The sequence below is a fragment of the Bombina bombina genome, chromosome 5 (assembly GCF_027579735.1).
Source record: "Bombina bombina isolate aBomBom1 chromosome 5, aBomBom1.pri, whole genome shotgun sequence".
In the NCBI taxonomy this organism is placed as follows: Eukaryota; Metazoa; Chordata; class Amphibia; order Anura; family Bombinatoridae; genus Bombina; species Bombina bombina.
Window position 1 is genome coordinate 837139413 of NC_069503.1, and position 15397 is coordinate 837154809.

General features: G+C 36.0%; 1 protein-coding gene across 2 annotated transcripts in view; it reads left to right on the forward strand.

Moving 5' to 3' along the window:
* The first annotated feature begins 258 nt into the window (after positions 1-258).
* Positions 259-15397, forward strand: part of COLEC12 (collectin subfamily member 12) — a 254612-nt gene continuing 239473 nt past the window's right edge. For both annotated transcript variants that reach the window (XM_053714964.1, XM_053714965.1), the window contains exon 1: positions 259-626. In XM_053714964.1, the coding sequence (XP_053570939.1) occupies positions 620-626 (7 nt within the window). In that variant the 5' untranslated portion in view covers positions 259-619. The remainder of the gene's footprint in view (positions 627-15397) is intronic.

Genomic DNA, 15397 nt, shown 5'->3' on the forward strand with positions numbered 1-15397 from the left:
ACGCTTTGCATTCTCTGTACTTCTTTAACTTCTCACTTTTCTCCAGATTAAGGGGAATTTGAGAGGTATGGTATGTTATGCCCCATCCTGTTTCCCCTCTCCATATGATACTTGGCCAAATATCTCTTGTACCTCCTGTAGTGACACCCTAATGAGACCTCAAAAGGGAGGGGATGGAAGATGAGGTAGGGGAGTGGCAGAGGGCTCAGATAAATGTACAAAAAGCATATGGTTGCATAATAACTAAGCATACTTAAAATCTTCCTGTACTTGGATATTGGTTTCTACAGATTTTCACTTGTAGGGATACAAATGTAGTTTACAAACTCTGGTCTGTTCTTATAAAGTTTGTGAATGACAGAGTAGGAGGGAGTAAAACTCAGCATCAAGTCAGCTTCAGAGTGGCTATTATCTCTGCTGTAAGCAGTGGCTGAGGACCTAACAGGGTGGTGCAGACATTTAAAGGACTGAAGCAGATCAAGAGGAAGCCTAAAACCAGTAGGGCTCCTCCATCGGATGGTTACAAGCATCATGGAAACACTGTAACTTAGAAGAAAACTAAACTTCTGCCTGCACCTTGCAAATAACAAGTTCCCTGGGCGATTCCTATTTTGCCACCATGAAAGGTAAGACCCGTGAGTGCAGAGATTCAGATCACAGCTGGAGCTGTATACTTACTATATAGCAGACAGATAAGACTTCATGTAGAATGGGTATTATGTTTGTGCCTATAGGAACTATTAACTAATATACTGCAACAGGTTGATTAGCTCCCCCTCTGGGAAATAAAGGGTCAGTATTGTTTAATAAAGAAAACACATTGTCCTTGTAAAAATACAAGTTGTATATTTATATGCTAAGATTTAATGATGCACTGCAAATAAATACATTTACTAAAGTCCATGGCAATTTCCTTGTGAAGTTAAAATAGCTGCTCTCATCACAAAGAGTTTTCTACTCAGCAAAGGCTGCTTTGTGTCTGCCTGGATCTGTGAGCACAACACAGTCCCTTGAAGTTCGAGTTCCTTGTTTGTTTTCTCCTTTGCTTGTTTTTGCAAGGCAGCTCTTTGCTAGGATTCCGTGATGTGCTTTTTTTCCCTCTGCACATCTGGAAATGGTTATGTGCCAGGGGAGGCAGGACTGGCTTGTGAAATACATTTGGCATCTCTCTTTGCTAGATCCACTGGCTGGAAAATGTTTGCTCTTTACATATGTGAGATGCGCTAGAGACTAAAAGTACATTTTGCTTCAGACATGCTGGACTAATTAACACGCCAGATACAAACTCTCTCACAAGGAATCACAAGTTTCTGCAGCAAATCACAATGCCTGAAATGCATAGAAATATAGCTTCTTTTTATTGTGGGAAGAACTGTTAAAATAAAAAACACCAATGATAGTAATTTAGTTTGTGCATTGACATTTATTATGAACATTTATTTCAATGATCTGTTGGAATTTTGTTTGCTTTGACTACTGTTAAATACAAGCAAAATACACTTTAAACTGCGTTGACATAAGACAGAAAAGACCCCTCCAATATCTCTAACCCCTATGTTATTATGTACAGCCTATACCAGGGCTGTCAAACCTATAGCAAAAGTGCCCAATGTGACTCAAAACAAATTTGCCTCTGAGCTACCACCATACAACATTTGTAGTGCTAAATAAATTATTATTATTATTTTATGAATTCATGCTATATATCATTAGGGGGCATGAAACACAAAATGCTTATTTCAGAATTCAGATCATACAATTTTAAGCAACTTTCCAATTTATTTCGATTTTAAAATTTGCTCCATTCTCTTGATATCCGTTGTTGAAGGAGCAGCAGTGCACCAATGAACACATCAGGTAAACCAATGACAAGTTACATGTATGTGCATCCACCAATCAGCAGCTAGCTTCCAGTAGTGCTTTGCTGCTCCTGAACCTACCTAGGTATTCTTTTCAACAAAGGATACCAAGAGAATAAAGCAAATTAGATATAAGAAGTAAATTGAAAAGCTGTTTAAAATTGTATGCTCTATCTGAATCATGAAAGACATTTCTTTCAATAAAAAAAATATATATACTGTATATATAACATTATTATTATTATTAAACTTTATTTATAAAGCGCCAACAAATTCTGCGGCACTGTCCATGGGTACAAAAGATAAAAATAAAAAAGATGATACAATATTTAACAAATACAGGAGGAGTTGAGGGCCCTATTCCCGTGGTAATTTACAAACTATATATATATATATATATATATATATATATATATATATATATATATATATATATATATATATATATATATAGATAGATAGAGAGATAGATAGATAGATAGATATAAACAGCAATTTTAAGATTTTTTTCATTACCTTTAAATAAAATAAATAAGATCATTTTTAAGAATGATTTGCAGCCTAGTCTATACACTGTAGCTCTGTCTTTGCTAATCCAAACTCTGAATTATCAAGTAAGGGCCTGATTACAAGTGGAGCGGTATTTAACGCTCCCACTCGAGTGTTAACTCCGCTAGAAGTAAGCTTTTTGCGCATGTCGGGTAGCACTCATATTACAAGTTAAAAGCAAACTGTTTTCTCTCATGCGCTAACCAGACACGTAAAGATCCAAACTTAGAATATAGCGCGTGCGATTACCTATTTCCCCATAGAAGTCAAGGGAGCAAAAAATGTGGGGGAAAAACCTGACACCCTACTCATGCGCAAACCCTATAGCATATTCTCTAGTGCGCTAACCCAACATAAAAATAGAAGAATATATTCTATTTCTTCATAAATAAATTTCTATATATATGATGGGGTTTTTTGCACAAATACACATTTATACCTATATACGTATATATTTTGTTTAATATTTTTTTAAATAATTTTTATTAGATGATGTACTTTGTAATGTATTTTTGATGTGTTTTGTGACACTTTTTTGTTTCACAAAACAATTAACCATAGCTCTGAGGTCGCGCTATCCCGACAAGCGTTAACTTCAATTGCACTCAAGCGTTTACTTTCAACTTGTAATACAAGCTGAAAACCCGAAGCCACTCGCAATAAACCTCTTTTCACTCACGCGTAATTGTTACCGCTCCACTAGTAATCTTAGTAAATCCAAGGCACTGATTTAGTATTAGTGCAGATGGGTTAATTGCATTGCTATGTAGTGATCTGGTTAATGCTGCTAGCTAGCCGAGATGGATGGTGCACATCACTTTGGAACATGAGAACTTCCTTTGCAGTTGCCAGTAAGCCTTTCAGCAGACCTCTAGCTATAATAATCCAAACCTCAACATAAGGGAAATACAGGTGACTAAACAGATTTTGCATTTGGAAGTCATGCGGTTGAGGCAGTGTTGGCAGGAGTTATCCGCACCATCTTTATATTTTTAAGGTGAAAAGTTAAGAAAATGTTTCTGCTTAATTTTATAATCCATTCTTTCTTCTATTAAATACTGTCTTCCTTGGACAAACTAATTGTGTTTTCAAAAAATTTTGGTTTCATTAATATAAATCACTCATCAATTATGTTTAAAATGTAGAGTCTGCCTTGACCCAGAATGTACTGTTTCTGCTGCCTTCAAGATTATTAGAATTATTAGAATTTTCATCTTCTATTAATAAGGTACCAGGTATTCTGCAGTACCCACCAGGGTGCATACAAAGTGAAGGGCTCTTAAATTACATGTTTCTGAGATGTAGTATTGTAGTCAGCAGTGTATTTAGTGTTTGTGCTGCCCTAGACACTGAGAAGTCTACTGCCTCAAAACTCCTTAATCCAATAATGTCAGCTCATAGTTGCCTCATATATTCCTTATGACAAGGAGCCAAGTGTACATGGAGGGGTCATGCACTGCCCACATTAATTTGTAATAGAAGTAAAAAATAAATGATTTGGAGAGCATAGGAGTGAGTTGGAATCATGCCCTAGAACTTCCCCTCAAAACCGGTTGCCCTGGGCACAGGCCTAGTCAGCTTAGGCCAACATACAACCTTACTTGTAGTCATTGGTGTTATTGTGTTTGGTATAAAAGCAGCTGCCCAAATGGCAAATTAGTCTCAGAATTTTTTTCCAGGATATATTTACACTAGTCTTAAATGCTGAAATTGTGCCCATTTACAATCAAAAAGTACAGTTGTTCATTCAAAATAGTGGCTGATTAATATTTTTTTTTAACCTGGTTTACAGGTAGGCCCAATTTAAGGGATGTTACAGCTCTGTGTATTATAACATAAAATAGCACAACTACTATAAAGACTTTTGCCAATTATTTTGTTTTTTTCCAATGATTTGTGATTTCCAATTGAACCAATTGAATTCCTTTTATTGTATATAATTACGCACTAATATTTTCTGAGGCACTGAGCAATCTTGTTAAATGTTATCTATGAATTCAGCTTCATAGTAAATCTGCCTCCACTTCATCACCCTGTCATACCTCTTGTAAATTATAATAAACTGGTTTCTAAAAAAAAAACTAAAAACTAATATAGAAGCCAAAATTATGTTTAAAAAAAGTATCAAGCATTTTGGAGTCTAGTTTGTGGTTTGAGGTTTAAGGAATCTAAACTTAACCCATATCCTCCATATAACTATTTGAATTTTTTTGTTTCTTGTGGATAGTTCTGTACTCTTCTAATTACTGTAGATTCTGATATCAAATTTTTTTGTTTTATTGTCTTTCTAAAACATGAGGGAAAAAATAATGCACCAGATCTAAATAGTGTAATACTACAAAGTTATTCCATTTCCAATTATTTTAATTGTCTAATTTTTTTAGATACTGTGTTTACTTTAATTGCATTTTACTGGAGAATACCAATTTAAAATTTGCTTTATTTGGAGGGACATTAAACACTTTGAAATTGTAATATAAAATGTTTTATTATATGCAGAAAAACAATTGCAATATATTTTATTATTTGTTTTGTTGCCTTTTCCTTTAATTCTGAAAATTGTTGGATTTCTAATTTCTGTTGAAAGTGGAAGTGCAGACTTCAGACTTAACACTATTTTATTCTACGCAGTCATTGGTTGCACACTACAGCGGCCCTTTTTTAACTGTCCATAATTGTCCTCAGAAGAGAAGGAAACCTAGGTTAAAACATGGCAGTGCTAAATCTTTTATGAAGATTTAAAGGGATATAAAAACCCAAATTACTTTTTGTTGAAGAGATACCTAGGTAGTCATCTGGAACACTACATGTCAGGAAATAGCACTGCCGTCTAGTGCTCTTGCAAATGAATAACATTCTTGCAAAACTGCTGCCATATAGTGTTCCTGGCTTACATATAGGCTCCTGGGCTTACCTATTTGCTTTAAATATATCATTATATCTCACATTTATGTGGTGTTAAATGTCTAACTGAAAGACTAGTAGATCCAGTAATAATCAGCAGAGTAAGTGAGTTCCTTGTCATCAGAATACAGCTGTGTAATGTGCTGGTAGCTCATCGCAAGGGATAGCCACTTAATTGATATTGTTTCCGAGAATATATAAAAGTCTTTTTGTATTCTTAGGTTGAAGAATTTCTGGGCTAAAACTCAAAATAAGTTAGTCTGTCAAAATGAGTAAACAGCCACATGTGTTTTCCCCTTTTCATCCTCCCTATGGTATATTTGGAAGAAAATAGTTACATCATTTGAATTTTGGAGGAATAAAAAAAACATGTTTTCCGTTGCTGTGTTTCTTGATTAAGTAACAAGGAGGTCCTTTTTGTACACCATGCCAATGTAGCCCCTTAGTAAAAAACAGTTGTATTGCATATAGGGTTTGGATGAGTAAATCCCTAAGGTTGGGAGTGGGGGCAGATGCTCACTTAATTCTTTGAGTATTTATTGGTGAATATCAGAGGGAAACAACTCAGTTGTGTTTTCATTCTAAAATGTATTAGATAATTGTTTTCACAGTATTCAATTAATTTGAGTAACAAAACAGCTATTTAAAGGGACACTAAACCAAAATTGTTTCTTTCAGGATTCAGATAGAGCAGGCAATTTTAAGCAACTTTCTAATTTACTCCTATTATCAATTTTCCTTCGTTCTCTTGCTATTTTTATTTGAAAATTAGGAATCTAAGCTTAGGAGTTGACCCATTTTTGGTTCAACACCTGGGTAGCGCTTGCTGATTGGTGGCTAAATTGGGTTTAGTATCCCTTTAACGCATTAGATATTTGTTACTGTGCTAGCCAAATGCTTTGCAGTAAGGCAGGGGTGTAATGCAGGATTTGGGGGTTGCTCGTTATTGGGGAGTAGTTCTAAAGCATATCCCTCTCTTATGCACGCCCAAATGTATTAATCAATTTTATTTCAAATCACTTTTTACCTTGACCCCTCAATGCATACCTGGCTTCCATTCTAGGGAAATAGTTGAGGTAAATATTATATGAGCTAACATTTTTGAGGTGCAGCAGATTATTACCCAGTGTCCAGAGCAGCACATAATCTAATAGACTACTACAGTAAGGAGTTCAACTTCAAAAAGGCAAATAACTGATACAAAAAACTTTTAGTTTAGAAGAAAGTTCACTAATAACCTACAACAGTAGTCCCATATACTGTGTATATATATATATATATATATATATATATATATATATATATATATATATATATATTACTATTGATTAGTGTAATATACTAACTGATAAAATGTATAAATTCATGATGTTTTTTAAAGAACAATCATTTTTATTGAAATGTCAGTAAAAATAATACAAAGTTAACAAAACACAGAGAAAAGAGCATGTGTAAGGTAGAACTATTGATACAAAAAATACATTATAGCAGTTACAGAAAGAAATACTATGATATAGAGCTGGCCTAAATATACAGTACAGTCAAATTTGGATTGTAGATATTTAAGTTACATTGGTTACACACAAAAACATAAGGGCCAGATTAATAGTGTATCAGTTAATTAATTACATATTAAATATGTCAAACACAGAAATGTATAGACCTTAAGCTATATTAAGTATACTTTTAACTGTAGAGCATTCAAAGTTAATATGTAAAATATGTCAAATGGACTAATAGTACCGTAAGAGGTAACAAATTAAGTGGTACCCACACCTCCAAAAGGAAAGGGGAATGTCTCCCATATATCCAACCATAGAGATATGCAAATAAAAAGAAAAAAAAAATAAGAAGAAAAAAAAAAAACACAACTACATTGGTAAAAAGAGAAATGATTATTCAAAAAAAGTATCAGGGGATCAAGAGTGTCCAGTATTCCTCTATCATTTCTGCAGGCTCCTGTTTTCCATTTAGGTTTAAGTGAAATTTCTAAGAAATAGCATAGGATACCAAATTTGCTATTCTGTCATAGAGGGAATTTGAGTTTTTTCCAATACTTAGGGTACCAGTTTCTTATAAATTCATGTTTTTCATTGCTGGGTTATAATAATCTGTAACAAGCAGAGGAAGAAAGTACGTTATTTTATGTTTATGTTATTTTTACAAAATAAAATATCACACCAGAAGCAACAGATGAAAAGGGTTATTTAGTCTGAAGTGAAATCTATTAATTCTTAGGATAGCCTTATACATATCCCAGATATTCTTCAATGCACTTATAGGGGTAGATTTATTAACTTTCTGCATTTAACATTGTACAAGCATTTCTGGCTGATTTGAATAGTCAATAGAACTTCAGTAGCTCTCATCCTATTGGCTGATTTGAACAGCCAATATGATTTCAGTAGCTCTCATCCTATTAGCTGATTTGAATTTGAAATCAAATCAGCCAATAGGAATGCAAGGGACGCTATTTTGAAAAGGCTACCTTAGATTGAAGATTCAGTATACGGCGGCGACCGTATGAAGAGGATGCTCCACGCCGGATGTCTTCAGGATGGAGCCGCTCCACGCTACCGGGATGAAGATAGAAGATGCCGCCTGGATGAAGATAGAAGACGCCGCCTGGATGTATGACGACCTCGCTGCCTGGATGAAGACTTCTCGCCACCTGGATGAGGATGGATGTCCAGACTTCAAAAACTGTAAGTGGATCGTCGGGGGTTAGTGTTAGGTTTTTTAAACTTTTTTTGGGTGGGTTTCTTTTTTAGATTAAGGTTTGGGGTTTTCTTAAAAGAGCTGAATGCCCTTTTAAAGGTAGGAGAAAGAGCTGATTGCCCTTTTAAGGGCAATGCCAATACAAATGTCCTTTTCAGGGCAATGGGTAGCTTATTTTTTTTTAGAGTTAGGTTTTTTATTTTGGGGGGGTTGGTTGGGTGGTGGGTTTTACTGTTGGGGGGGTCTTTGTATTTTTTTTACAGGTAAAAGAGCTGTTTAACTTAGGGCAATGCCCTACAAAAGGCCCTTTTAAGGGCTATTGGTAGTGTATTGTAGGCTACAAGTATTTTTATTGGGGGGGGGGGGGGGTGTTTAATTAGGGCTATTAGATTAGGTGTAATTGTTTTTATTTTGAATAGTTTAGTGTTTTTTATTTTTTGTAATTTCGTTTTTTTTGTAATTGTAGATTATTATTTTTTTAGTAGTGTTAGGTTTTTTTAATGTGTAATTTAATTTATTTAATTTATAGTTATTTTAATTTTAGTATAATTGTAATGTTAGTTTAATTTATAGTTTAAACTTAGGTTTTTTTAATTTCACAGGTACGTTTTTATTTATTTTAAGATAGGGATCTTGAAATTTTAATTTAAAGTTAGGGGGTTGATAGGTGTATACCTAACTTGTGATTTTGTAGAGCATTCTTTCTCAACCGCGGTCCCTAAGTACCCCTAACAGGTCAGGTTTTTATTATAGCTGAACCAGAGCACAGGTGAAATAATCAGCTGATGGGTAAGAGCAGGTTAGTAACGATGGTGTTACTGATCAGCTGATTACTTCACCTGCGCACTGGTTCAGCTATAATGAAAACCTGGCCTGTTGGGGGTACTTGATGACTGCGGCTGGGAAACACTGATGTAGGGTATACAGAGTCTGTGATTTGTGGCTTTCACATAATACAGGGGGCAGAAAAGAGAAGATATTTCTGAGAAAACAAATCTACTGCTCATTTCAAATTCAGAATAAGTGCTATTGCATTAACTTTTTACTATGCCTTCATTGGTTATACAATTCTACTGTATTTTATGGTAATTTAATAAAGACAGATGCATATACTGCAGCCTCTTTATAATATTGAAATATTAGGTATAAATTAAGCAGCATACATTTAAAAATACCTTTTTCTGACTATACAAATGAGGAAAATAGTAAAATATGAGACAGATGTGAAACTCCTTTACTAATTCAGCAACACTTCAACCTCAGAAGATAACAAATAGTGTGAATGTGTGTGGGAGTGTAACAATATCTCAGGTTGAAGAATGGGCCAAGGCATGAACTGCCCTGTAGGTTTAAATTGGATGGGAGGCAAATGGAAGGAGTTTAGCAGATGATTGGCAGAAGATATGTGTTGGGTTATGGATATTAGTTGGAGATTAGTAACATTTTATACAAGTTGGAGTCAAACTATAATTATAGCTTCAAGTGTCACCATGGTAACGAGTAATGGGAAATGTTTTGTTTTCTTCTAATATTTCTCATTTAATACAAATAACAGCTTAACCACATAGCACTCTTAAGTCCTGTGTTTTTATTTACATTGCCTCACTCATCACTCATGTCCTCCAAGGAGAAGCAGGCTCTACATCAGATTAGATACTGATGTTGTAGAATTCTAGATGAATAAATTCAAAATGGCTTCTTGAAACTGGGCCAGGTAAAAATACACAATTATTTAGTAACAATGCACATTATGTTTAGATAAAGCCAACATTTATGTTCTCATTCAATTACCATTAATATAGTCATTTATGATATCACATGTGATGTGCCCTTGATGATGTTACTGTTTATATGTGTTTATCAATACATTTCAAGGGGTTGCTGAATTTAAGTTTGATTTTTCTACATTTTCTGTAGCTTGCGTTAGTTATTTGCTTTGAGTTTTGATTTTTTTAAAGGTTTTATAGTGATGCAGTTTGTATTGCAAGCAGGGTAAATTTGATTTAAATCAAATTGATTTTAATCACAATTTAAATCACTAGTCAGTAAGACTGATTTAAATCAATTGAAATCATGGTTTTCATTTTTAGAATAATAACTTTTCAGATTATTTTTCCAGTTATTATTGCACTTATTATTGCATAAGCAACTGCTTTTCACATGAACAATCACTCAAGAACAGGGCTAATCTCTCCGTACTAGTGAGTTTGGGTTAATTTAACTCCATCACCTCTAAGGTGGAGGACATGTTAGGAAGCAGTGGTCTTACTCATGAGTGAACCTGCAAGTGCTCAGGCTTCAAAGCTACCTCCACAGCTTGATAAATGGGGGCCGAATGATCAAGCTCCGAACTGAGCTTGATGCCCCTGTTTCCGCGCGAGCCTTCAGGGTCGCTGGAAACAGCAGTTATGAAGCAGCGGTCTAAAGACCGCTGCTTCATAACTGGTCCGCATAACTGGTCCGCTGCCCCCTGCAGATTGGCCGCAAATCTGCAGGGGGCAGCATTGCACAAGCGTATCATGTCGGACAGACATTGATAAATTGGCCCCATGGAGTCTATCGTATGGAACGGAATTCTTTAAAAAATAATATTTTCTACCAAAACAGAGCATTTTATTTATAAACTACACATTGCCTTTAAACAATGACTGCTCTAGTGTACAGTCATAATAATGATTTTTGCTTGTGAATGCTTTGATTTTATAATGTGTAAACATACAGTAGTGAGTCCAATCATGGTGTATTTTGATTACAGCTAACACAGATAAGCATTTAGTTATGCAGTGCCAATTAGGTTACTTATATAACTGACAACTGGAGATAACAGAAGTATGTGCATTAAAAAAACCGTCATCATGCGGCTATGGAAATGATCAGAGATAAAGAGAATGTAAAGCGCTATTCATCTGCATAAGGAAGTTTAGATAGGGATGCATTACACCTCTGCCCTGCATGATGCATGATAAAGTCTTTTTAATCATGTTTCTGTATATCAGCTGTTCTGCCCGTCCCATCAACCCTTCCTTTGTTGCCCTTCTGAAGATATCCAGATGATGTTGGCTGCTTTGTGTTTCTTTGATGATTTCTTTGTGTCTGTTTTGTTTTTCTTTCATTTACAATAAATGTATAGGCTGCTTTAGGACAGAAAATAAAAAGTTTTGTGTTTCCCCCTACGTATATATGTGTAGGAGACTGATGAGAGATAAATCTAGAGTAGGTAAATGCACTTCTTTTTGCACTATTGTTTGCAATTACCTCCGCAACAGAGGTAAACACATAGTTAAGTTGTTGATTTTTTTACCTTTTTTGCATGTAAAGGTATTAAATAAAAGATGTTTAACTTTAAAGTGAGACAAATAGTTGTGTAGAATCATGCACAACCTAAGACCTGAGGCTCTACTGCTCAATGGCTGACATGAACAACTCCAACAGTTAATTTATTCAGCGCAGGAACATGCAAACAATTTAATACATTCTGAAGCATGCTCTTTTAGTTAAAACAGAGGCATTTTAGAATATTATATCAATATCACTCTAAAGTGAGTTCCAGAGTAGACCAGCATTGCAGTGTTAGTCAGGCGCAGGCTTCATGCATAGCCACCTGTCACTGGCCATGTTAAAGGGAAATTTTAGTCAAAATTAAACTTTCATGATTGAGATAGGACATGTAATTTGAACAACTTTCCAATTTACTTTTATTATAAAATTTGCGTTGTTCTTTTGGTATTCTTTGTTGAAAGCTAAACCTGGGTAGGCTCATATGTAGATACTCTTCCCTTCTTATCCCCTTTGCTCTGCTCATGACCTCCTACTCGCCTCCTCTCGTATAACCTCCTCACATTCCCATTTACAGGACTTCTCCAGACTGGCTCCCATCTTGTGGAACTCTCTGCCTTGCTCCACAAGACTCTCCCCTAGTTTTGAAAGCTTCAAGCGCTCCCTAAAGACTCTACTGTTCAGGGATGCATACAACCTACACTAACCTTTCCTAATCCCAGTTCCTCTCCTCCATTATTATCCCAATGAACCCCCTTTGCATGTAAGCCTAAGAGCCTAACTGTTTGCAGATCACCTTCATAAGAGCTGACTGCAACAGTGCAACTCTCGGCAGGGCCCTCTACCCATTTGATCCCTATAAATGTTACCTTGTATACCGTCTATGTGTATAGCACTGCTTAATCTGTTGGCACTCTACTAATAAATGATAATAAATAAATAACTAATATGTTAATTTCTAAGCCTTTGAAGGCCACTGTGCATTTTGCCAGTTTTTTTCACAGCTAGACAGCACTAGTTCATATGTACCATATGAATAACATTGTGCTCACTCCTGTAGAGTTATTTAGACATCAGCACTGATTGGCTTAAATGCAAGTCTGTCAAAAGAACTGAAGTAAGGGGGCCGAGGCTTAGAATAACAGAGGTAAAAGTATATTAATATAACTGTGTTGGTTATGCAAAACTGTGGAATGGGTAATAAAGGGATTATGTATCTTTTTAAACAGTAAACATTCTGGAGTAGACTGTCCCATAAAGCTCTGGATCAGCAGTGTATTACTGATACAGAGTTGATTTTTGTTTTTTAACCCTTTTTCCAGTTGGCAAACAATAGTGCAACAAGAAAACATTCTAATGCATTATAGTGTTTTCTTATTGCTACTTAAGGTCCCTTTAAATAACTGTAAGGAAATTACTAAATTACTTTTTGAACTTGATTGAATTTCTGTTTTCAGCATACCCTTAACTACATCTGATGTTTAGTTTCAGCAGATAATAACTACAAGATCACACTAATGCGGTTTGAATATTTACAGAACTGTGACCTATATGCATATCCAGCTTTGCTAAAGCGAGCATTTAAGTATTGCCATGCCATTATCATTTGTTGTGCACAGGTCTTTAATGAAGTGCCCATGCTGCAAGGTAAATAAAAGCATAGAGCATAACTTTCTATACAGGGAGTGCAGAATTATTAGGCAAGTTGTATTTTTGAGGATTCATTTTATTATTGAACAACAACCATGTTCTCAATGAACCCAAAAAACTCATTAATATCAAAGCTGAATAGTTTTGGAAGTAGTTTTTAGTTTGTTTTTAGTTATAGCTATTTTGGGGGGATATCTGTGTGTGCAGGTGACTATTACTGTGCATAATTATTAGGCAACTTAACAAAAAGCAAATATATACCCATTTCAATTATTTATTTTTACCAGTGAAACCAATATAACATCTCAACATTCACAAATATACATTTCTGACATTCAAAAACAAAACAAAAACAAATCAGTGACCAATATAGCCACCTTTCTTTGCAAGGACACTCAAAAGCCTGCCATCCATGGATTCTGTCAGTGTTTTGATCTGTTCACCATCAACATTGCGTGCAGCAGCAACCACAGCCTCCCAGACACTGTTCAGAGAGGTGTACTGTTTTCCCTCCTTGTAAATCTCACATTTGATGATGGACCACAGGTTCTCAATGGGGTTCAGATCAGGTGAACAAGGAGGCCATGTCATTAGATTTTCTTCTTTTATACCCTTTCTTGCCAGCCACGCTGTGGAGTACTTGGACGCGTGTGATGGAGCATTGTCCTGCATGAAAATCATGTTTTTCTTGAAGGATGCAGACTTCTTCCTGTACCACTGCTTGAAGAAGGTGTCTTCCAGAAACTGGCAGTAGGACTGGGAGTTGAGCTTGACTCCATCCTCAACCCGAAAAGGCCCCACAAGCTCATCTTTGATGATACCAGCCCAAACCAGTACTCCACCTCCACCTTGCTGGCGTCTGAGTCGGACTGGAGCTCTCTGCCCTTTACCAATCCAGCCACGGGCCCATCCATCTGGCCCATCAAGACTCACTCTCATTTCATCAGTCCATAAAACCTTAGAAAAATCAGTCTTGAGATATTTCTTGGTCCAGTCTTGACGTTTCATCTTGTGTGTCTTGTTCAGTGGTGGTCGTCTTTCAGCCTTTCTTACCTTGGCCATGTCTCTGAGTATTGCACACCTTGTGCTTTTGGGCACTCCAGTGATGTTGCAGCTCTGAAATATGGCCAAACTGGTGGCAAGTGGCATCTTGGCAGCTGCATGTTTGACTTTTCTCAGTTCATGGGTAGTTATTTTGCGCCTTGGTTTTTCCACACGCTTCTTGCGACCCTGTTGACTATTTTGAATGAAACGCTTGATTGTTCGATGATCACGCTTCAGAAGCTTTGCAATTTTAAGAGTGCTGCATCCCTCTGCAAGATATCTCACTATTTTTGACTTTTCTGAGCCTGTCAAGTCCTTCTTTTGACCCATTTTGCCAAAGGAAAGGAAGTTGCCTAATAATTATGCACACCTGATATAGGGTGTTGATGTCATTAGACCACACCCCTTCTCATTACAGAGATGCACATCACCTAATATGCTTAAAGGGACATTATACACTCATTTTTTCTTTGCATAAATGTTTTGTAGATGATCTATTTATATAGCCCATAAAGTTTTTTTTTTAAATTAATGTATAGTTTTGCTTATTTTTAAATAACATTGCTCTGATTTTCAGACTCCTAACCAAGCCCCAAAGTTTTATGTGAATACGCTCGACTACCTACTCCAGCTTGCTCCTGTTTGTGTAAAGGGTCTTTTCATATGCAAAAGAAGGGGGAGGGGGTGGAGTGTCTTATTTGCCACTTGCAGTGGGCTTTCCAGCTACCTTTTCAACAGAGCCAAACTGACAGCTTCTAAGTAAGTTTTTAAACAGTTTTATACTGGATTTTTATATCAGTATCTGTGCATATTATTCTTTATAGTAGTGTCTATTACATGCAGTTATATGAAAATGAGTGTATACTGTCCCTTTAATTGGTAGTAGGCTTCCGAGCCTATACAGCTTGGAGTAAGACAACATGCATAAAGAGGATGATGTGGTCAAAATACTCATTTGCCTAATAATTCTGCACTCCCTGTATAATAAAACACCGTCATTTGATTCCACTAACGTTTTGCAAGTATAATGTATATTAGACTATTTGGGAGTCGAATATCCCTTTAACATTTATGATTAGTGTATATGTCCCATGGGACTTTGGCTATTACATTCATAGATATATAGAAAAGTAACAAAGACATATTCTTGTGTAGAGGGAACAGCTTGACTGTATAGTCTTCTGCCTGTCTCTTTCCTCCTTATGAGTGAGGTGCTTTTAGTGTGCACCTGCAGCTACTGCAGTTTGTGCATTGGCCAGAAGTGACTAAATCATGTTTTGACTGTATCAGAGATAACTACTGTGTCCAGGGGGCGATTTATGATGGCCCAAATGGGGCCATCTCTCCCTGTATCCGCGCAAGCTTTCAGGCTCGCCGGAAACAGCAGTTAAGAAGCA